At 42.8% G+C, this 24,686-nt stretch overlaps 1 protein-coding gene across 1 annotated transcript in view; it reads right to left on the bottom strand.

Moving 5' to 3' along the window:
- The window catches only part of wdr18 (WD repeat domain 18), a 197,747-nt gene extending 186,622 nt beyond the window's left edge, over positions 1-11,125 (bottom strand). Inside the window, exons 1-2 of the mRNA XM_080213058.1 lie at positions 10,897-11,125; positions 873-983 (exon numbers count right to left, since the gene is read on the bottom strand). Coding sequence (XP_080069184.1) covers positions 873-983; positions 10,897-11,109 — 324 coding nt within the window. The 5' untranslated portion in view covers positions 11,110-11,125. The remainder of the gene's footprint in view (positions 1-872; positions 984-10,896) is intronic.
- Between the last annotated feature and the right edge of the window lie 13,561 nt (positions 11,126-24,686).

The raw sequence follows: 24,686 nt of genomic DNA, 5'->3' as shown, positions 1-24,686 counted from the left end.
TGAAATTCTCCAGCAAAAACAGAATTTCTCCAAGTAGGCAACCTGGAAGAGAATTTGTACTAAAGGAGGCAACACAAACAAAAGGTGAAACAGCAGACACTGGAAATCTGCTATGAACATATGCTTCTTATGTTTCTATCATTTTTTTCTTTAGATTTCCAACATTTTGTTTTCATTTTGTTAATTCTGGTTTCAACTATACTAGTGTTACCTCAACTAACAGTCTTAAACTTCACTGCATTTAACTATCACAGCCACAAAACAAAAAAAAATTAAACCCGATTGAGAATGTGAAGTGGGATTTTTTTCCCGACTCAATGTGCGTAGAGTGCCACATTGTGGTTATTTTAAGAACTGCTTCCAGTTACAGAACATGGCAATTTCAACTTAATTTAACTCCAATAACCAATCAACTTTTGTGAATTCTCGAACAAAGTGATCACTGATGTACTCCAAAAGCAAAACCAGTAGCCAATATTTAGCTTGAAATGTTTCCATGGCTATTTAATAATGTTTGTCATTTGTGTTAACTGGAGCTGACAATTTAGAAATGAGACACTGGCTGGGGTTTTCCAGCCCTGCTGAGGCAGGACCCAGAGCAGGGGATGGTAGGACTGGAAGATCCCAGCAATGGGTGGGGCCGGAAAATCCCAGACATCTTTATCTTAACAGTTTAGCCTGGGGAAAGTTCAATTTGAGATCTCAAAACCTTTACAGAATTGGACACAAAAACTCTACAAATTAATCCTGAAGCTTCTTTGTGTGTTTTTTCCTAAATCCTGATTCTGCATAATGATATGTGAATTCAGCAATTACTACATTGAAACCCTACCATTTCAGTGCTCATAGTAAACAAACACTTTAACATTTACCTCCCACAAGTAGACGCTCTCTCCAATCCCAGCAGCAACATGAAGCCCGTTAGGCGATGCAGCGAGACAGGTCACAACCCCAGGACAGATAATCTTCTGTTGCAGTTGATCCTAAATAATGAGAAGGTAAAGGTGCTCAATCGCAGCATAATTTCCAATTATACTCCATGAAACAAGACTCAACTGTTACTCATTGTTTAACATTTATTTACTAGTGTCACAAGTAGGCTTACATTAACACAGCAAAGTTACGGTGAAAAATCCCCTAGTCGCTACACTCCAGCACCTGTTCGGGTACAGTGAGGGAGAATTTAGCATGGCCAATGCACCTAACCAGCACATCTTTCATGCTGTGGGAGGAAAACGGAGCACCCAGAGGAAACCCACGCAGACACAGGGAGAACACTGTCTCCACACAGGCAGTGACCCAAACGAGGAATTGAACCCAGGTCCCTGGCACTGTGAGAAAGCAGTGCCACTGTGCCACCCATGGTACTACTATTAATTGTTACCGATACATTAACTACCATAAATGAACAGTTTTGATACATGTTGAAATTACAATCAACAGGTATAAGCACAGAATCTTATTCCTAACCAAGGACTACCATCAGTGTTCAACCAGAAGAGACACGCCAAGATACACTCAGTGGTAAATACATTTCAAACATTGATGCAATTTTTCCAGAGGATAATAAATGAATTTTAAGAAGTAAATTTGAGACTCTGCACTCCCAAATCTAGATCTCCCCCAGATTTCAGAGGATACAGAGTAGGATAAGGCAAAAAAAAGCTGAAGTCAGATGTCAAAAGCTCAGGGAAAACCTAGGCAAGTATGCAAAACTGCAGGGGTGACATTAGAATGGAAATTAGGAAAGCAATGAAAAATTCTGGCAAGAAAAAGCAAGGAAAATCCAACAATATTTTATAAATGCATTGAGAGCAGGAGGATAAATAAAGAACAGGGTCAATTAGAAACCAAATAAGGTAATTTATGCATGGAGACAAAAGGTGTGGGCATAGTTCTTAGTCAATACCTAGTTTCTGTAAAAGAGGGGAATACAACAGACACGGTAGTTAAGAGCAAGTGTGAAAAATTAGATGAGGTAAATAATGTGAGGAAGTTTCACATTGTTAAAAGTGGAGAAAGCAACAGCCCAGATGAAATCTAACCCAGACTAAGAGAAGGGAAAAAAAATGAAAGCTCCTCAGGGAACTGGAGGACTATTAACAGTGTCCTATTGTTTAAAAGGAAGGGATATATATTGAGTAATTACAGACCCAGGCAGCCTAACCACAGTGTGGACAAATTATTGAAAAAAATTCTGAGAAACAATATAAATTGCCATCTAGAAAGGCACCAATTCACCAAGGACAGTCAATATAAATTTGTCAAGGGAAGATTATGTCTGACTAACCTGATTGATTTTTTTGGAGGATGTAACAAGGAGGATGGCCATCTGCATGAATTCCAGGAAGGGTTTTGGGCCAACATGGAAGATTGGCCAGAAAATTAAAAGCCCGTGTGACCCAAAGGAATATCAAGTCTAAAATTGGTGCAACGATAGGAAAAAGAGTCCTATGGTTGGTGGGTGTCTTCATAACTGGGAGGCTCTTCAGAGGCGGGTTTTGCAGGTTTCAGTACTGGATCCCTTCTTGTTCCTCAGTATATATCAATGATTTAGATTTATGCATATGAGGCATAGTTAAGAGGTCTGCAGATGATATGAGAATTGAGATGATACTAAAGTCCACAACCTGGTTGGTATTCCAACTGAAGACTTCAAAGTTGGTGGGCTTTTGCTCCTATCAAGACTCCAAGCACTCATCCTACAGACATGGGAAGAAAAAGAACTGCAAGGAATGTGTGAACACAACACAGAGGTGGCATGGTGGCACACTGGTCAGCACTGCTGCCTCACTGTTAGGGATCCCGGTTCGATTCCCAGCTTGGATCACCATTTGTGTGCAGTTTGCACGTTTTCCCCGTGTCTGCGTGAGTTCCCTCTTGGAACTCAAAAGGGAACTCCCGGTAACATCCTGTGAACCTTCTCTGCACTCTTTCAACCTTATTTACATCCTTCCTGTAACTAGGTGATCTAAACTGTACACAGTACTCTAAATTCAGCCTCACCAATGCCTTACACAACCTCACCATAACACTCCAAATTTTATACTTGATACTCCGATTTATAAAGGCCAACGTACCAAAAGCACTCTTTACGACCCTATCCACCTGTGACATCACTTTTAGGGAATTCTGTACCTGTATTCCCAGATCCCTCTGTTCAACTGCACTCTTCAAAGTCCCACCATTTACCCTGTACGTTCTACTTTGGTTTGTCCTTCCAAAGTGCAATACCTCACACTTGTCTGCGTTAAATTCCATTTGCCATTTTTCAGCCCATTTTTCTAGTTGGCCCAAATCCCTCTGCAAGCTTTGAAAATCTTCCTCACTGTCCACTACACGTCCAATCTTTGTATCATCCGCAAATTTGCTGATCCAATTTACCACATTATCATCCAGATCATTGATATAGATGACAAACAACAGTGGACCCAACACTGATCCCTGCGGCACACCACGAGTCACAGGCCTCCACTCAGAGAAGCAATCCTCCTCAACCATTCTCTGGCTTCTTCCATTCAGCCAGTGTCTAATCCAATTTACTACCTCCCCATGTATACCTAGCGACTGAACCTTCCTAACTAACCTCCCATGGAATCCTTTTGTGCACCCAAGAGTATTGACAGAATCCTTCTTATTATGTTGGAGTTAAACAACAGAAAAAATTGCTCTTGTGCAATAGATACAGCTTCTGCTCTTATACGCTAGAATTAACATTTCAAGTCCAGTATGACTCATTTTCTTCAAAAGAAACATACTGCATTTGAAACAACAGCTCTGTTTCTCTTCCCACAGGTGCTGCCAGACCTGCTGAGTTTTTCCAGCACATCTGTTTTTATTAAGGAAAATGCCATAACAGTATCCACAGTATGATTTATCTCCTTTCTTGAAGACAGTTATAGTTTAAAGTTTTTGAAAGTTTATTTATTAGTGCCACAAGTAGGTTTACATTAACACTCCAACGAAGTTACTGTGAAAATTCTCTAATCGCCACACTCCGGCGTCTGTTCGGGCACACCGAGGGTGAAGTTAGCATGGCCAATGGACTTTGGGAAGAAGCCGGAGTACAGAGAGAGAATGAATAGGTTAGGACTTTATTCCCTGGAGCGTAGAAGAAAGAGGGGAAATTTGATAGAAGTGTATAAGATTTTGATGGGTATAGATAGAGTGAATGCAAACAGGCTTTTTCCACTGAGGCTAGGGGAGAAAAAAACCAGAAGGCATGGGTTAAGGGTGAAAGGAGAAAGGTTTAAAGGGAGTATCAGGAGAGGCTCCTTCACACAGAGCGTTGTGGGAGTGTGGAATGCGCTGCCGGATAAAGTGGTAAATGCGGGGTCACTTTTAACATTTAAGAAAATCTTGGACGGGTTCCTGGATGAGAGGGGTGTGGAGGGATATGGTCCAAGTGCAGGTCAGTGGGACTAGGCAAAAAAATGGTTCGACACAGACAAGAAAGGCCAAAAGGCCTATTTCTGAGCTGTAATTTTCTTTGGTTTCTATGGTTCTATGGCTGCAAACTAGGATGTTACATTCTGGGTAAGATTTTCCACAATGCAATCATAGTTAGGAGTAAAGATGGGATATTCCTGAGCTGCTTTATTTACATCACAGAAAGCCGAAGAGAGATTTAATTGAGATCTATTAAATTATAAATGGCGCAGAGAGAGAGAGAGCAAAGGAAGGACCCACTTCCATTGGCAGAAAGGCCAATAACCTGGGAGCTTAGATTTAAAGTAATCAGTTGAAGAATTAGCGGGGAGTTAAGGAGTACATTTTTCATCAGTGGTGAGGGATTGCCTGAAAGGGTGGTGGAGGCAGAAGCTCTCAGCACATTTGAAAAATAATTTGGCATGTATGGGAAATGCTGTAATCTACAAAGCTGCAGAGAAAGAACTGGAAGGTGGAATTTAGTTGGTTAGTTCCTTTCGAACATTCAAAGACACTATAGACCAACTGGCCATCTTCTGGGTAGCACAATGGCACAGTGGGTAGCACTGCTGCTTCACAGCGCCAGGGTTCTGGGTTCAATTCCCGCCCTGGCTTGGGCCACTGTCTGTGTGGAATCTGCACATTCTCCCAGTGTCTATGTGGGTTTTCTCCGGATGCTCCAATTTCTCCCACAGTTGGTTACTTGCATTGGCCATTCTCCTTCAGTGTCCCCGACTGAGCGTCGGAGTGTGGCGACTAGGGGATTTTCACAGTAACTTCATTGCAGTGTTAATATAAACCTACTTGTGACATTAATAAATAAACATAGCCAGAGGGCCATCCATTATTCGTTCTCAAATATCATTGGATAGATTGTAAACATCTGCTTTGTTGAAATCAAATGAGAGACAGTAGCAGCTCCAGATGTGCTTTCAGGAGCAGCACCTGGAGTTCACCATCACAAGGAACTAGCTGACACTGTACGCAGTGACAACATGAACCCTCAAAACACTGAAATCCATTCACTATAGGTCACTTCCAATATGAAACATCAACCCATGATTTGGTTTCTCACATGCTGAATTTGGTTAATTACTCTGTGCTATGATATACACACACAATTTCTTACATTTGTAAACATAGCCTCAAAAACAATGAAACTCGTACCAGGATTGGTAGTTCCTATCCAAATGTTACTGTCCAACCTGTGACAGTAACATTAGCTCTGTCATATGACCACCATCAATAATAACATTGTGTACCTAGGGATAAACATGTATAATCAGGCTGAACAGATGAAATGCTCCTGACTCCCTTTTCGGAGCATCCAGCAACTATAGGGAAACATACCAAGGAAACAGCTTCTTTGGAACTTGAGCTGTGCATGTGCTCTCTTTCAAGTAGGCTACTAAAACAGACAGCAGCTCAGATTTTTCAGATAATGTCATTTAACATCTGCTCTCCTTTAGCCATCTCCATAATATAAATGAGACAATCAACTAATAACGCAAAGCAAATTAGATGCTGGTGACCTTTCAAATGCAGCCCCCACAGAATAAACATGCTGCACACCAATTCCAAAGCCACGTGATACCTATTTACCTTTCGGAATGACTACTAACTGAACTTAGATTATATCACCACTTACATTGCACTACTGTCAAGAATATCCCAAGCTTGGTTGTATAGAAGAATGCTTTAACAGACTGCTTATTGTTCACCAGAGTTTACTTCTTTCTCTTCTCTTGACACAATCTCCGCAGTGCTGGCTGACTCTCCTTTATATGCATATTTGAATATATTAACCAATCAATATCCAACGCCTGTTCACCCCGTTACCTTCAATCACTGGATATTTAACATTCATCAACAGAAGATGCCCCTCTTTTCTTTAAATTGATATAGGCAAAATTATTTGTAAGAAAAACACAAATTGAAAATGCATGTTACATTATACTGTCAATCTAACATACTGCATATTCCCGGTCTCAAAGGCAAAAAAAAATAAGGTTACAACTTGAATTCCATGTTCCCAGACTTCCTTATAACACAAGGTTCTTGACAATACTCAATTTCTTTGCACAAGCAAATCTTTTGGCGAAACAATCTAACAACCGGTGACCTGTGCTGACCCATTTTATGTTTGGAACTTCCTTCCTTTCCAACATCTCTTATACTAGTAAGAGTAATCCATAGAATCCTATAATGCAGAGGGAGGCCATTTGGCCCATCGAGTCTGCATCAATCACAATCTCACCCAGCCCCCATCTCCATAATCCCATGCATTCACCCTAGCTAGTTCCCCTAAGGGGGGCACTAAGGGGCAATTTAGCATGGCCCATCCACGTACCTGCACATCTTTGGACTGTGGGAGGAAACTGGAGCACTTGGAGGAAACCCACACAGATGCAGGGAGAACATGCAAACTCCACATAGACAGTGACCCAAGGCTGGAATCGAACCCAGATCCCTGGCACTGTGAGGCAGCAGTGCCAACCATCGCCACCGTGCTGCCCCTGGTGTAATCCTCAAAGTATTTTATGTAACATTATGTCAAATGGACATAGTTCCAAAGCAGTTATCTACATAGCATTCTATAGGCACGTTTTTTCCAGTTGTCCCTTAAATAGGAGTTTGTTTAAAACAGTCGATAAATAATAACCATATCTGTCACTTCCAGCAGCATAGGTGTCCCTGCAATTAAGAAGCCTTTCACAACTTTTTTTGTTTTCTGTGATTCCCAAACAACATTTATTGTTTTTTTCTACTAAAAATATGACAAATCCTATTGTACTCAAATAACCATTGAAAGGTTAGTGTGTGAGGCATCACTATACAGAAACATTGAAACTAGAAGCAGCCCTTCAAGCCTGCTCCACCATTCATTTTGATCATGGCTGATCATCAAATTCAATATCCTGATCTCCTTTCCCTTTATCCCCAAGAGCTATATCGAATTTTTTTCTTGAAAGCGGAAAACGTTTTGGTCTCAAATACTTTCTGTGGTAGTGAATTCCACACATTTACCACGCTTTGCATGAATTTCTTCTCACCTCAGTTCTAAAAGATTTATCCCTTATCTTCAAACTATGACCCTGAGTTCTGGACTCCCCCACCATTGGGAACATTCTTTCTGAACCCACCCTGTCTAACACTGTTAGAAATTTATAAGTTTCTATGAGATCCCCTCTCACTCTTATAAACTCCAGTGACTATAATCCCAACCAATTTCATCTGTCGTCATATGCCAGACCTGCCATCCCAGGAATCAGCCTGGTAAACCTTCGCTCTATAGCAAGGACATCTTCCTTAGATAAGGAAACCGAAACTGCATACAATGCTCCAGGTGTGGCCTCATCAACAACGTATACAATTGCAGCCAAACATCTCTATCCCTGCACTCAAATCTTCTCACTGTGAAGGCCAACATACCATTCTTTACTGCCTGCTGTACCTGAGTGCTTACTTTCAGTGACTGATGCACAGACACCAAGGTCTTGTTGAGTATTCATTCTCTCAATTTACATCCATTCAAGTAATAATCTGTCTTCCTATTATTGCTACCAACGCGGATACCCTCACATTTATCCACATTATACTGCATCTGCCATGCATATGCCCACACACAGCCTGTCCAAATCACACAACCATCTCTGCATCCTCCTCTCAACTTCGTTCCCACCCAACATCGTATCATCTGCAAAGCATTAATATATGTGAACAGTTGGGGTCCCAGCACTGATCCCTGCAGAACCCCATAGTCACTGCGTGCCGATCAGAAAAAGACTCATTTGTGGCCAACTCTTTGCTTCCTATCTGTAAATCAGCATTCTCTCCATCTCAAGACATTAGCTGCAGTCCCATGTGCAATCTGTTATGTGAGGCCTTGTTGAAAACAACTAATTCCATCCCTTCTGGGTCACCCAAGTCGGGAAATCTGAGTGTACATTTTTCTAAATTTTAACTTCTTCAATGTCATATTTGCTTTTAGCAGTCCATCAACAGTAGCATATTTCAGAACAGTGTTCAATTCTAATACATCATTGCACACATCTGGTATAGTGTGTGTGCATAACCAGTTTAATTAAGCTCTCAATCAATCTGCTTCTTCCTTGGTTGTACAGTCTTTCTTTTGAGAGGACCTGATCCAATTTATCGGGATCATATTGACATTCTTTTGGCAAGATTGTTGAGATAAGGTACTTCCCAACGTAGTCTGCCTAATCCCAAATACTTAAATGTTCCAGAAGGCCAACTTCCAAATTTTGAATTCCATTATAATTTTGCCTATCACATATCAGCAATACTGAAATTATATACTTTGGTTTGAGAAATCTAGGCACAAAGTTACCTTACAGGTAAAACATGCATAAAGGAATGTGAATAGTATTTCACCCTTTATCACCAAGGGACTGGAAACAAGAGTAAACTAGTCTCACTGCATTTATATTGCTCCTTGGTGCAACCACATCTGGGGTACTGCACATACTTTTAGTCATTTTATTCAAGGAAGGATATACTTGCTTAAAGGGATTGCAACAAAGATTTTCAGAAGGCGTTTGACAAGGTACCTCACAAGAGGTTATTGCAGAAGGTAAGGGGGCATGGAGTTGGGGGTAGGGTGTTAGCGTGGATAGAGGATTGGTTGTCAAATAGGAGGCAGAGAGTGGGGGTCAATGGGGGCTATTCGGATCGGCAGTTGGTGACTAGTGGAGTGCCCCAGGGGTCGGTGCTGGGGCCTCAGCTATTTACCATTTATACAGATGATCTGGAGGAGGGAACCGAGTGTATGGTGTCGAAATTTGCTGATGACACCAAGATTGGTGGAACGGCAAATTGTGCGGAGGGTGTGGAGAGTCTGCAGAAGGATCTGGATAGGCTGGGCGAATGGGCCAGGAACTGGCAAATGGAATTTAATGTTGGCAAGTGCGAGGTGGTCCACTTTGGTAGGAATAATGGTAGGAAGGACTATTACTTACATGGCGAAAAACTGCAGCATGCGACGGTGCAGAGGGACCTCGGGGTCCTTGTGCATGAGTCGCAAAAACCCAGCCTGCAGGTGCAGCAGGTGGTCAGGCAGGCGAATGGGATGCTGGCCTTCATAGCGAGGGGGATTGAATATAAAAGTAGGGAGGTCTTGCTGCAGCTGTATAGGGCACTGGTGAGGCCGCAGCTGGAGTACTGTGTGCAGTTTTGGTCGCCACACTTACGCAAGGATATTTTGGCCTTGGAGGGAGTGCAGAGGAGGTTTACTAGGCTGATGCCCTGGTTGAGGGGGTTGAGCTATGAGGAGAGGCTGAATAAACTAGGCTTGTACTTGTTAGAGTTTAGAAGAATGAGGGGAGATCTCATTGAGACATATAAGATGATGAATGGGATGGATAGGATAGAAGTGGAGAGACTCTTCCCGCTCAGAAAGGACAGTAGGACTAGGGGTCATAGCCTCAAGATAAGGGGGGGGGGGGGGCGGTTTAGAACAGAGTTGAGGAGGAACTTCTTCACTCAAAGGGTGGTGAATCTCTGGAATTCTCTGCCCGTTGAAGTGGTGGAGGCTGCCTCGCTAAATATTTTTAAGACGCGGGTTGATGGGTTTTTGATAAGCGAGGGGATTAAGGGTTATGGGGAGAGGGCGGGAATGTGGAACTGAGCCAAGACAGATCAGCCATGATCTTATTGAATGGCGGGGCAGGCTCGAAGGGCTAGATGGCCTACTCTTGCTCCCATTTCTTATGTTCTTATGAGAGGTTGAATAGACTAGACCTAGTTTCTGAAGTTAAGAACAATGAGATGATCTCATTGAAATGTCAGATTTTGAGAGCTTGATAGGGTAGATCAGTCTCCCTGAAGAGTCAAGGGCACTAGGTCACAATCAGAAAGAGATTGACCATTTAGAGCTGAGATGAGGAAAAATACATCTTCACTCAAAACCTTTGCAATTCGCCATCTCGGACGGTTACCGATGCTCAGTTATTGGTTTATACACAAGACAGATATTAATGATAAATGCAAAACTCTGTGGATACTGAAATCTGAAATTAGAACAGAAAAATGCTGGAAAATCTCAGCAGGTCTGACAGCATCTGTGGAGTAAGTATTAGAGCCAACGTTTCAAGTCGAGATGATGCTTCGTCAGAGCTGATGAATTTTTAGATAAAACGAGAACGGACGGATATGGGGATATGTAAGAAGGTGTAAGTGAGTTAAGATTGGCCATGACAAGCAAAGTAGGCTCAAGGCAAATGGCATACCACTGCTCCTAGTTTTATGCAACTTCATATAAGTTTGCAAAACTGCGGGTGCGCCTGGCCGGACCAGATGTGTGGTGGACTCTAGCTGGTCAAGTCCGCAAGATGTCTCTGCGTACACTTAACCAGATCTCAGGACAAGTTTCTGGATGGGAGGAGTACGAGTCCTTCGCATCTCCAGCTGGGAAACAGCTCGTGTCCCCACCGCCGCCGGTCCACTCACCTTCCTCTGCAGTTCCCACACGCTGATATAGTTCTTGCCGAGCTGCGCTCCCAGGAGATACTCGCCAGCCAACGTGCACAGGCCACGAGCCGAGGTATTGCCACCGCGGTAGCTAGTGAGCGTGGTCCCCGAGCGCGGCTCCCACACGTTGCAGTTCCACAGAGAGCCCCCGGCATCGCAGCTCAGCACTACCTCCAGTGCAGGCGCCGCCATCTTGCAAGGCTTCCCACAATTCCCGCCAACAACGAGCAGCGCGGCAAGAGGGGCCCAACAGTCACCATGGCAACAACCTGGCCTGGATGGGGGTTAGAATCAGGCTGACACTCATCGCAACGTATGGAACTGCTTATTTTTCAGTAAGGTGTAACAAAACAAATTATTTATAAACAAAATTAGTAAAATAAACAACATTTTAATCGGAATTAGCTTTTTGGGCTACTCTCACCTTGAAAAGGATGATTTTGATTTGATTTGTTATTATTACATGAATTAGTATATGGTGAAAAGTATTGTTTCTTATGCACTATGCAGACAAAGCATACCATCCGTAGAGAATGAAAAGAGAGGGTGCAGAATACACTGTTACTGTCATAGCTAGAGTGTAGAGAAAGATCAACTTTAACATAAGATAGGTCCATTCAAAAGTCTGATGGCAGCAAGGAAGAACATAGAACATCACAGCGCAGTACAGGCCCTTCGGCCCTCGATGTTGCGCCGACCAGTGGAACCAATCTAATGACCCTCTAACCTAAACTATTCCAATGTTATCCATATGCCTATCCACTGACCATTTGAACGCCCTTAAAGTTGGCGAGTCCACAACTGCTGCAGCTGGTCTTGAGTCGGTTGATATGTGACCTCAGACTTTTGTATCTTTCCTGACAGAAGAAGGTGGAAGAGAGTATGTCTGGGATGCATGGGGTGCTTGATTATACTGGCTACTTTTCCAAAGCAGCAGGAGGTGTAGACAGAGTCAATGGATGGGAGGATGGTTTGTGTGATGGACTGGGCTTAGTTCATGACCCTTTTGTAGTTTCTTGTAGTTTTGAACAGAGCAGGAGCCATACCAAGCTGTGAGAGAATGCTTTCTGTGGTGCATCTGTAAAAATTGGTATGAGTCATAGTGGACATGCCAGATTTCCATAGCCTTCTGAGAAAGCCGAGGCCTTGGGCTTTCTTTCTTACATAATGCATCAGTGTGAAGTGTCCAGGACAGATTGTTGGTAATCTAGATACATACAAACTTGAAGCTCTCAACCATCTCTTCATCACTTTTACTATAGATAGGGGCATGTCCTCCACGACGCTTCCTGAAGTCAGTGACTACCTCCTTCATTTTGCTAACATTGAGGGAGAGATTGTCGTCACATCAGTTCATCAGACTGACAAGAAAGGTATAAAAATGTTTTAAGGTGTTATAGAAAACATTACTTCAAATACATTATGCCAGTAGATACTGGGCAAAATAAAGCTGATGTTTAGCTTTGTTAGGTTGGTGTGAATTTCGGTAGAATGGTGGCACAGTGATTAGCATTGCTGCCTCACACTGCCAGGGACCTGGGTTTGATTCCTGGCTTGGATCACTGTCTGTATAGAGTCAGCATGTTCTCCACGTGGCTGCATGGTTCCTCTGGGTGCTCCAGTTTCTTCCCACAATCCAAATGACATGCTGATTAGGTGCATTGGCCATGCTAAATTCTCCCTCAGTGTACCACTGGTTACCACCTGGAGCCCCCCTACCTCTGCTGATAAATCAGCACTCCTCCATGATGAACACCATTTGAAGGAAGCGCTGAGGGTGCAAGGTCACAGAATGCACTCTGGGTAGGAGACTTCAATGTCCATACCAAGAGTGAATCAATAGCACTAATGATGAGCTGGCCAAGTCCTAAAGGACAGCTGCTAAACATGGTCTGTGGAAAGTGGTGAGGGAACCAGCAATAGGGAAAAATGCACTTTCAAGCTTAGACTGTTAAGTGCCTCTCCAACTATCTCCAACAGAGGAGAATCCATTCCTATCCCTTTGTCATTCAATGGCAATTACTGAATCTCCCAGTATCAACATTCTGGATATTACCATTGAGCTGAAACTGAACTGGACTAGCCACATAAATACTGTGGATATAAAAGCAGTAAGAAGTCTCACAACACCAGATTAAAGTCCAACAGGTTTATTTGGTAGTAAACACCACTAGCTTTCAAGGTTTGCCCCTTCATCTATTTGTGATCAGAACTCCCATTCACTTGACAAAGGGGCAAACCCCAAAAGATAGTGGCATTTACTACCAAATAAGTCTGTTGGACTTTAACCTGGTGTTGTGAGCCTTCTTACCGTGTTTACCCCAGTCCAACGCCAGCATCTCCACATCACAATATAAAAGCAGGTCAGAGACTGGGAATTATGTGGAAAGTAACTCATCTCTTGACTTCATAAAGCCTGTCCACATCTACAAGGCGTAAGTCAGGAGTATGATGGAATAATCTCCACTGCTCAGATGACTGCAGTTCCAACACACTCAAGAAGCTCAATACATCTAAGCCAAAGCAACCCACTTGATTGGCACCCATCCACCACCTTCAACATTCACTCCCTCCACCACCAGCCAACTGTGTGCCATTGATAAAATTCATTGCAGAAACTCGCCAAGATTCTTTCAACAGCACTTTCCAAACCCATAACTTCTATCACCATGAAGGTCTAGGACAACAGATACTGGGACCACCACGGCCCCCTCCAAGCCACACACCATCCTGACTTGGAACTGTATTACCGTTCCTTCATTGTCACTGGGTCAAATTCCAACCCAACAGAACAGTTGATGTACCTACACCACAGACTAAAGTGGTCAAGAAGGCAGCTCACAACCACCACTTTCTGAAAGGCAATTAGTGATGGGCAATAAGCATTTGCCTAGCCAGTGATATTCATATCACATGAATGAATATTACCACAGCGTCCAGTTCGAGACAATGCAACTGCAAATAAGCAAGCCAAGATATTCCTGCAATAGACCATTGGGACTGAGAGAAAGTATTTTGTGAATATTTCAACAGGTCAGACATTGTTAATAGAACAAGTGAATCCTCTGGTCAATGACACAGGTTGGAAGAGGGCTGTGGTCTTGCAGTCAGAATTTAGACAGGTAGGTAGGAAATCAGCAATCAGAACTTCTGTAGCAGTAATCTCTGATTACTCTCAGTATCACATGCAAATGAGTTTAGAAAAAGGAGGATAAAGTAGATGAGTTGAAAAGATGATGCAGAAGATGGCTTTAGATTGACGGGACATTGGAACCAGTTCCATGGGAGATGGAACCTGTATACGTTGGGCAAGTCACCCCAAAACAGAGCTGGACCCAATTTTGTTGTGGGGCGATTTGCCAGTGCTATTGGGAAGGGTGTGGGAGCCAAGAGGCATACCAAGGTACATAGAATTCTGGGAGAGACAGATAGCACCAGAATAGGAAATAGTCAGTTATTGAGTGGATTCAGGTTAAGGGGGAAAGTAATAAAGCCTAAATTAGAGTTATTGTGTATGTATGTGAATATTTGGAGCATGTAAATAAGATTGGTGAGTTGCAGGCACAGATTACTACATGGAATTATGATAATTTGTCTATAAAGGAGTCCTGGCTTAAAGCAGGGCAGGACTGTGCATTAAATATTCCTGGATACAGGGTGTTCAGGAAAGATAGGAAAGAATGAATAGGAGGAGGTGTGGCAATATTGATTAAGGAGAACATTGCAGTGCTGGAGAGAGAGGATATCCCAGAGGAGTTGAGGACTGAATTCATTTGGATAGAGCCAAGGATCAAAAAGATGCAATTACATTGTGCAGTGTATTCTATTGCCACCAACTACTGAGAAAGATGTAGAGGAACAAATCTGCAAGAAAGTTACAGAGAGGTGCAAGAATCATTGAGTTGTTATATGGCAGACTTTAATTATCTGAATATAGACTGAGACAATAATAGTGTATTTGGCAGATGACGTAAGAGTTCCTCAAGTGTATTCAGGAGAATTCTCTACAGCAATACCTTTCCAGCCCAACAGCCAGGAGGCATTGCTAGACATGGTTCCTGGGAATGAGATGAGCCAAATGAATAAAGTGTAATTCGAAGAACATTTACAAGACATTAATCTTTGTTTCATAAGGTGTGGGCTTGCTATGGAAAGGACAAGGAGCAATCCAGAATAAAAAATAATTAATTGGGGGAAACTACATACTGGGATACTACATTCTCAATATAGTATGAATGGATCGAGCCCAAGTAAATTGGAATCAAAAGATTGGCAGACAAAACTGTAGCTGAACAATGGGCTGCTTTTAAAGAAGGGGTAGATCAGGGACAGTCAGTGTACATTTCCAAAGAGGAAGGGTAGAGTAAACAAATTCAGAGCTCCCTGGATGACAAAAGAGATAGTGTGGTGATTGTCCTTTTAAGGGTCAATCTGCAGAGTGTCACATGACCCAGGGAAGCAGAGAGCAGGGTGGTGTGCATGTCTTTATTAAGGAAGAACAGGCTTCACAGGTTGTGATGTACGAGGAGATAGTTCAGACACTGATGGGTTTAAAATTGATAAGGAAGAAGCATGGTGGCACGGTGGTTAGCATGGCTGCCTCACAATGCCAAAGACCCAGGTTCGATTCCTGGCAGCATCTGCAATTCTGCATCTGCCTGGGTTTTCTCCGGGTACTCCGGTTTCCTCCTACAATTCGAAAGATGTGCTGTTTAGGTGCATTGGCCATGCTAAATTCTCCCTCAGTGTACTTGGAACAGGCCCCGGAGGGTGGTGAATAGGAGATTTTCACAGAAACTTCATTACAGTATTAATGTAAGCCTACATGTGACACTAATAAATAAACTAGGATGTCTGTACTTAAAATTTGAGAAGGCACCAGGACAAGATGAGATGTATCCCAGGATACTGAAGGAAGTGAGAGCAGAAATTGCAGAGGGACTAGCCATAAATTTTCCAATCTTTCTTAGACTCATGGAGTAGTGTCAGAGAACTGGAAAATTACGAAAATTACACCTTTGTTCAAAAAGGTTGTAAAGATAAGCCAGCACCTACACACTAGTCAGTTTAACCTCAGTGGTTGGGAAGGTTCCAGAAATTATAATTCAGGACAAAATTACGAGTCACTTAGGCAAATGTAAGTTAATTAAGGAAAGCCAGCATGGATTTGTTGATGATGAGTCGCTTTAATAAAAACTCAGGCAATTTAGCTAAAGTCACAAAAGGTAATGCTATTGATATACATGAATTTCACAAAGGCTTTTGATAAAATGCCGCACGACACACGTGTGAGCAAAATTGGAGGTCATGGAATAACAGTAGCAACATGGATACAAAATTTGCTGAATGACAGGAAACAAGATTAACAGTTCATGGTTTTTTGGATTGGAGTAACTAACAGGGATCGGTGTTAGGATCCTTCTCTTCCTGATACATCTGATCTAGACCTTGGTGGATAGAGCACAACAGATTATACAAAACTTGGAAGTATTATGAACTGTGAGTTGGATAAGGACATAGACAGGTGGCTGAAATGGTGAACGGGAGGCCAATGAAATTTAATAGAGAAATTTGAAGTTATTAGTTTTGGTACAAAGAATGCAGGGAGAAAATAAAATAAAAGGTATAATTCCAAAGGAGATGCAGGAACAGGGTGGTATATGTGCATAAATAAATGTAGGTGGCAGGACAAGCTGAGAGGGTGGTTAATAAAGAATACAGCATCCTAGGCTTTATCAATAAGGACAAAGGATATTTTAAATTTATTTAGAACACTGGTTCCGCCTCAACATTTTTGAATTCATTCGTGGGATGTGGACATTGCTGGCTGTGCCAGCATTTATCGCCCATCTCCAATTGCCCTTGAACTGAATAACTTGCTAGGCCATTTCAGGGAACTTTGAAAGTCAACTACATTACTGTGGATCTGGAGCCACATTTGGTGGCAAAATCTCACTAACTGTCCTGGCTGGAGACAATTCACATCTCTTTAACCTGTGCTTAACCCTCCCTCCACTCACATTGTCAGTACCTTCAAGTCTTGATTACCTGTAAAGACTCGCATTCCAACCATTATTTTGTAAATTGAGTTTGTGTCTTTATATGCCCTGTTTGTGAACAGAACTCCCATTCACCTGATGAAGGGGCACTGCTCCGAAAGCTTGTGACTTGTGCTACCAAATAAACCTGTTGGACTTTAACCTGGTGTTGTGAGACTTCTTACTGTGTCACATTTAGGCCAGGCCAAGTAATAACAGCAGGTTTTCTTCCCTAAAGGACACGAGTGATCCAAATGCATTTTTACTCATCAGATTTGAATTCCAGATTTTTTTTATTAAATGTAAATTTCATCATCTGCCATGGCAGAATTTGAACCTGCATCCCCAGAGCATTACCCTGGATCACTGGATTACTAGTCTAGTGACAATACCAGTATACCACCACCACCCCTGGAGGTATGGCACCCAGTTCCAGGCACCACACTTTAGGAAAGATGTGAATACATTAGAGAGGGTGCAGAGGAGGCTCATGAGAAACTTCAATTTTGTGGATAGATTAAAGAAGTTATGGCATGGTGACATACTGGTTAGTACTACTGCGCCTCACAGCTCCAGGGACCTGGGTTCGATTCCTGGCTTGGATTACCCACAGTTGTCTGTCTGGGTTTCCTCCAGGTACTCTGGTTTCCTCCCACAGTCCAAAGATGTGTGGGTTAGGTGCATTGGCCATGCTAAATTGCCCCTTAGCATCCCAGGATGCATGGATTAGAGGGATTAGGGGGATAAATATGTGGGATTATGGGAATAGGGCCTGGGTGGGATTGTTGTTGGTATAGACTCGATGGGCCAAATGGCCTCCTTCTGCACTGTAGGGTTTCTATGACCTCTATGACTAACTTGGGACTGTTCTACTTGGAGAAGAGGAGGTTGAAGAGATTTGATGGAGGTATTCAAAACCATGAAGGGTCTGGCCAGAGTAGACAGGTAGAAACTGATCATTGGTAGAAGGATCAAGAACCAAAGCATACTAATGTAAGATAATTGGCAAAAAGAAGAAGTGGCTACGTGAAGAACTTTCTCATGAAGCACTGATCTTACTCTACAGTCATGCTCTTCCCTAGTGGAGATGTGTATGAGTATGTTGTCCATATGGCATATTACTCCTTCCATGTCCTCTAGAATATTTCTGGACCAGATGCAATTTCAAATGTGTTAAAGCAACAACAACTAAGTGGCATTATAAAAGTGTCAGCAGAGGCAATTGCCAAAATCTGCTATCTGCATTTAATTTGATGAATAGGGTACTTTTAATTAGTTTGCCAAGATTCCCATCCGCTGACGCCATCAGGTGAATCACACATTCCACTGATTTGTTAGCTGAGTCAAGTTCTCACAGATTCTAACTGAGCAATTTGCCTTTGGTACCATAAGCATACCAGAATATCACTTTGCCAGTATGGGTAGTGGAGAGATAACACCCTGCTGAAGCACGTGCTGAATTTCAGCCTTGACTTTGTCCAAGACTGGGTGAGGAACCTTCTTTAGTGTGAAGAGGCAAGTTGCTTTAATTTCAGCTCAGAGGGTAACATGATATTTGGCCTTCAGTTTTCCCAAGGCTATAAATAATCTTGGAAATTTTTTAGACCATAAGGAGTAGGAACAGGAGTAGACCGTTTGGCCCCTCAAGCCTGCTGCGCCATTTAGTTGGATCATGGCTGATTCAACATTTCTCACATCCACTTTCCTACCCTTTTCACATAACCCTATACTCCTTAACTGATCAAAAATTGATCTATCTCTGCCTTAAATATATACAAGGACTCTTCCTCCACAGCTCTCTTTGGCAAGGAGTTCCAAAGACTCAATGTCAGAAGAAATTCCTCCCCATCTTAGTCTTAAATTGACCCTGCTTTATTTTGAGACTATGCCCCCTCACCCTAGAGTCTTCCACAAGGAGAAACATCCCCTCAGCATTTACGTAAAGAATTTATTATTTATCCCTTAAGAATCCCATGTTTCAATAAGATGGACTTCAGTGAGGCGTTTGATAAGGTCCCCCATGCAAGACTTCTTGAGAAGGTGAGAGGGCATGGGATCCAAGGGGCTTTGGCCTTTTGGATCCAGAACTGGCTTGCCTGCAGAAGGCAGAGAGTGGTTGTGGATGGGTCTTTTTCTGCATGGAGGTCGGTCACCAGTGGAGTGCCCCAAGGTTCTAGGACCCTTGCTGTTTGTCATTTTCATAAATGACCTGGATGAGGAAGTGGAGGGCTGGGTTAGTAAGTTTGCCGATGATACGAAGGTTGGTGGTGTTGTGGATAGTCTGGAGGGATGTCAGAAGTTGCAGCATGACATAGGTAGGATGCAGGACTGGGTGGAGAAGTGGCAGATGGACGTCAACGTGGATAAATGTGTAGTGGTCCATTTTGGCAGGACCAACAGGATGCAGGAGTACAATATCAAGGGTATTGGGTTGAAGGGTATTGGGTTGAAGGATCTTGGGGTCCAGGTCCATAGGACTCTTAAAGTGGCCTCGCAGGTGGAGGATGTGGTCAAGAAGGTGTATGGTGTACTGGCCTTCATTAATCAAGGGATCGAGTTTAGGAGTCGGGAGGTAATGCTGCAACTTTATAAGACCCTTGTCAGACCCCACTTGGAGTACTGTGCGCAGTTCTGGTCGCCTCACTACAGGAAGGACGTGGAAGCTATTGAGAGGGGGCAGAGGAGATTTACAAGGATGTTGCCTGGATTGGGAGACATGCCTTATGAAGATAGGTTGAGGGAGCTAAGTCTCTTCTCCCTGGAGAGACGAAGGTTGAGAGGCGACCTGATAGAGGTTTATAAAACGTTGAGAGGAATAGATAGGATGGATTCTCGGATTCTGCACAAAGAGCATTTCAAGATGGAGATTGACGCACTTTTTCTCATTTTTACGGGCTTCTGTTTTAGTGTACTTTCCCTCTCTGGCCTACATATTAAAAAGCCTCATTCATTAATTTCCAAGGAATCTCATTTTCCCCCAAAACAAACGTTTTGTTTTGCTTTTTGAACTCAGTTTGCTTCACGATTTGTACTGACTTAATAACACTTTGTAACAGATCTGATAAAGCTTAATCTAAGGCCCCAATTACTACGCAATCACAAATCAATTCATCCCACAATATTCCTTAGTCACAATGCTCTGCCAGCCTAAAGAGATGGTTGTCGAACAAATCCGTATTTTCACCTGGTCATTGTTTTCACTGGTTAAATTTTGCCCATTCTATGATTAATTTTTTGAGAATGCTGAAATAATCAAATGCCTGGAGGCTCTTCTTGAAAGTGCTTGAAGTCTCATCAATTGTGTCTTGCCATTATGTCTTCGATAACAGCTCCGCTGCTGCAGTAACACACTAATCCCTGATACTTTTATTTGTCCAGCAAACCAGAAGCATTTGTAAATTTGGAAAACCTCTCTCCCGTTGTCTGAGTGCTGAGCTTGTTGCAAGCCTTCAGCACTTCAGAAAGATTCTAGGAGTAGCAGTGTAGATTTCAAGTTTGTACCAAGTCTGGACTTGTATTATTTCACTGGTGTTGCTTGTTGATTCTGACCTGTGTTCACTGCTGTCCAGACTGCAGGTCGGTGCCTCAGCTTGCATCTGCTGCACCTAGGGTGCTCTGACTTTTTTGGTAACCTTCAATCTATTCCTTTCAAGGATGTATCGGCTTGTTAAATCTGAAAATTTTTCTTGGAGTTTTTCTGGGTCTTTTACTTGCTGTCCGTTGCCTCCATGTTTTATTGTGTGTTGAGGGTTTTTGGGATTTGTAAATTTTTCCAATGTAAGCTACTCAAGATTGCAATTGGTTAAAATCATTATTTATTTACAGTTCTATGTAAATCTTAGAAACGCTGCATAAGCTTGGACATCTTTCCAGAGCTCTATTACTTATACATGCGTCATTACATCAGCAACAGGCACTTCTGATGTTAGTTCCTTACTCCACAGTCTGTAATGATGTCTCTGATAATGTGGCCCTTTTAAAGGACTGATCCTTTGAGGGCCACATGATTGGGCCAGACCTTATGGAGAGGCTGCATGAGAAACGAGCCAATCAGGAGCAAGGGTCCGTGTCCTGGGACAGGGACGAACCTCAGTTGGAGCCAAAGAGAGGAGAGTAGACTTCTGCATTAGTTCTGTAATCAGACCCTTGTATACATATTAGTATCAGTTAGACCTTTGTATGCATATTATATTAATAATATAGCATTCATTGTTGAAGCCAGAATGAGTCACTTTTGACTTTCCTACACTGGCAACAAGGAAAATCTACGTCAGTCATTGGGAGCTCACAGTGCACTGAAGAGGAGGAGAGTAATTGTCAAAGCTAAGAAGAAACGGGTACAAATGTCTTAAAAAAAAAGCCTTTAATCAGGAAGATTGAGCTGTTTGTCCCATATGCTGGGGCCAATATTGCATTACTTTTTTTGTACTTATGAGGTCATTGAGGAGGAGAAATGAAAGATGATACTATTTCAGTCTGTGGCCCATAAACATACAGCCTCGTGAGGAGTCTAACATCACCTAACGTTTCAAACACAAAGTCTTTCGACGACGCAGTCAAAATAAGCAAAGATCATTTTAACCCTCAACCTTCAATCATCATACTGAGGTATAAATTTCATTCTGCTGTCAGGGAGTCAGGGAAGACTGTCTCTATGTTCATGGCCAGATTGAGAGGGCTAGCAGAGCACTGCGAATTCAACCCAGCTTTATAGGAAATTACATACGTTCCTGTAGCAAGAGGAAGGCTTATTTACCAGCATGGTGCTGAAAAATCAGGCAGGATGGAACACACACAAAAAAAACAACTATGAGCTTAACACTGCCAAAGAAACTGGCTGAGGAACCCGAAAGGGATCCAAGTCATGTACTTTAAACCAGGTCCAACTTAATAAGGTGATACCTGTAAAAATAGTCTTGATGGTCAAGGGCAGATCTCATAAAATGAAGGTCAACACAGGAGCCATGAGGGCAAACATTTCAATACCTCCAGAAATGTCTGCAACCTTTGAGGGTGAGTAATTCAGAAGCCGTGTTGTCTATGTATACAGGTGAAACACTGAAGATTTTAGGGTCAGTGACAGTTACAATATCCTACAGATACTAAGCAGCACAATTACTGGTTTTAGTGGTTGAGGTTCATAGACTGTGGCTGGGAATCTCCCGATTAGCTGCTTTAACCATCCTTTAGCAAGTTCGCTCGTCATGTGTCTCCCAAGTGCTTTTTTTTAGTGCAATCTGCTCCACACCAAGCTGAACATCATATTGAAATTAGAATTTCAATATGATAGGATGGTATTCAACGCCCCCCCCCCCTCCACTCCACTGAGAGTGTTCCCTGCAGCGGGGTTTACGATTTCCTCTCACTAATGGGGAACAGGCATCCTGAACCCACTGGTGGGGACAGAGGCCTTTGAGGTCCCCTCTGAGGTCAGAGGCAAGGGGGCTATCCCTTGGGCAGTGCCTGCCTGGCACAGTCCTAGGGGCAGTATACTTGCACTGCCCACAAGGCAGTGCCAAGGGCGGGGTGGGGCATACTGGGGGCAGGGCTAATTGGGGTGCAATCAATGGGGAAGACCTGCTGCCACCCTGCACTTGGACCATTGGTAGAGGGAGGGAGGGAAGCGCATGACTGGGGTGGGGGGTGGGGAGGAGGTGTCAGGCCTAGTCATCAGGGTTGTTGGGAGGGGTGGTCAGTATTGTCTGGGGGAGAGTCAGGGCTGACTGAGAAACCTCCATGAAACATCGTACTCCACTGTGTCACACACCACAAAGGAGTAATTGAAGCTTTCAGCTAGAGTTGAAGTTAATGGAATGGGAAAGTGTGAGCTGTAAACTATAGAGCCAATATTAGGCTGCCTATTTACACATTCCCCAAATGCTGAATTTTGGGCTTGTTCTTCCTGACAGCACAGGTTGAAATTCCTGGCCCCTCATTCATCTTCTGCAAACTGACACCCTACTGCCACTTTGCTCACTTTCTCTCCCTTTTTACCTCTCATCCACACCCCCTACCCAAATACTCTCTTCCACCTTCATCCTTCCTGCCCTCACTGCTTCTCCCTCTCCGTGCCATCATTCTTCTTTTCCCCTCCCACATCGTTGTCTTCCCCTTTACCTCCTCTCTGCTCCCTCTCTCCTTTGTGCCTTCCTTTTCATCTTCTCTCATTGCTACCTCTCCCCTGCCATCCCCTGCTGTACATGTTTCATTTCCCCACATTCCCACCTCAGTTTTCTCTCCCCCCCCCCTTGCCTTAAACTTGCTTCTCCAATTACCTCTACACAACATTTGTCCTCAGTACTGACTTTTGTCTCGATTCCCATGTAATGCCACTGACTTAAGTAATCAAATTCCATTCTATATTTGTTACACCTGTAGGTGGTGCTAAATATGAATTTTCAAACTTAAGCGGTAGCTGAGGTTATTTCAGCACCCTTATTGCTTACGTGGTTAAATAAACATCTCAACGTTTGTACAGTTCAATGTTCCAAACACAGGATGCTGCCGTCAAGCACTCTTTTAGTTCTTCATGTATGCTGATGTCACCCAGCTTTACCTCACCACCTGCTCTTCCACCCCCTCCATTGTATGTAAATGATCAGATTGCTTCTCTAACATCTAGTACTAGATTAACTAAGATTTCCTCTGACTAAATATTGGAAAAGCAAAACAACCATCTTCAGACTGCGCCGCACACTTTGTTCCCTATCTGGCTAGTTCCATCCCTCTCTTAGGCAACTGTATGAGGCTGAACTATGTTCTTGAAACTTTGATACCGTATTTAGCCCAGAGATGGACTTGTGATCACTGAAGCCTCCAATTTCCATGTATGTAAACATTGCCCGACTCATCCCTTCTTCAGCTCATTGGCTGCTGTAAATCTTTGCTACCTCAAAGCATTCTTGGCTGGCCTCCCACATTCCACCTGCCATAACCTTGAACTTATCCAAAGCTCTACTGCTCAGGTCCCGTCAACCCTGCTAATAGAATCCAAGCCAGCCAAAACCAAAGCACAGAGCTTTTCTTTATTGAGAGAGTTTACTAACTTTGCTCTGTCTCCTACTCCTCCTTCCAGTGCCCAATGTCCTAGCTGTTCCCAATTTTTATGTGATCAACATACATAATTAAACAATGCCGTTCGTCTGTGCAGCTTAACGATTAATAGAATTAACATTCTATTAACAGATTCCCCTTTCATTCCAAATAATTTCAAACAAATCAAAAAAAAGAAAAGCAGAAAATGCTGGAAAACCTCAGCAGGTCTGGCAGCAATCTGGACAAGGAAAGGAAAGTCCAGTATGACTCTTCTTCAGAACTGAGGAAACAACTTCTTTGGACTCTTCTTCGGACAAAGAAGAAAACAATTTTCCACGTTTCACATAATCCATTAAATACAAGACATCCCTCCTCTAGAACGTCCAACAATTTCTTCAAGCAAGCATTCCTCTTTGCAAAACAGTCTGATGATTGGTGACTTGTGTTAGTCCCTCTTACTTTAGGAATCCCTTTTTCTCCCTTAAATTTATTTTATCAAAGATTAATCCTGAATCTTTGCTCAGTCACATCCTGTTATCCCATAGAGAACAATTATGCACATAACATTCAACTTTTCTCAAAATGTCCTTTGTATAGGATTTCCTGCAAAATGTTTGATAAGTACAATCCCATATCTATTGATTCTTTAGAACCAGTGGGGGTGATTCTCCCAAAAGTGCCGAATTGGTGGAAAAA

Source organism: Carcharhinus amblyrhynchos, chromosome 26, assembly GCF_965287045.1.
Source record: "Carcharhinus amblyrhynchos chromosome 26, sCarAmb.v2.hapA, whole genome shotgun sequence".
NCBI classification, from domain to species: Eukaryota; Metazoa; Chordata; class Chondrichthyes; order Carcharhiniformes; family Carcharhinidae; genus Carcharhinus; species Carcharhinus amblyrhynchos.
Note: the sequence above shows the minus strand (reverse complement) of the source record. Positions and strands in the feature narration are given on the sequence as shown.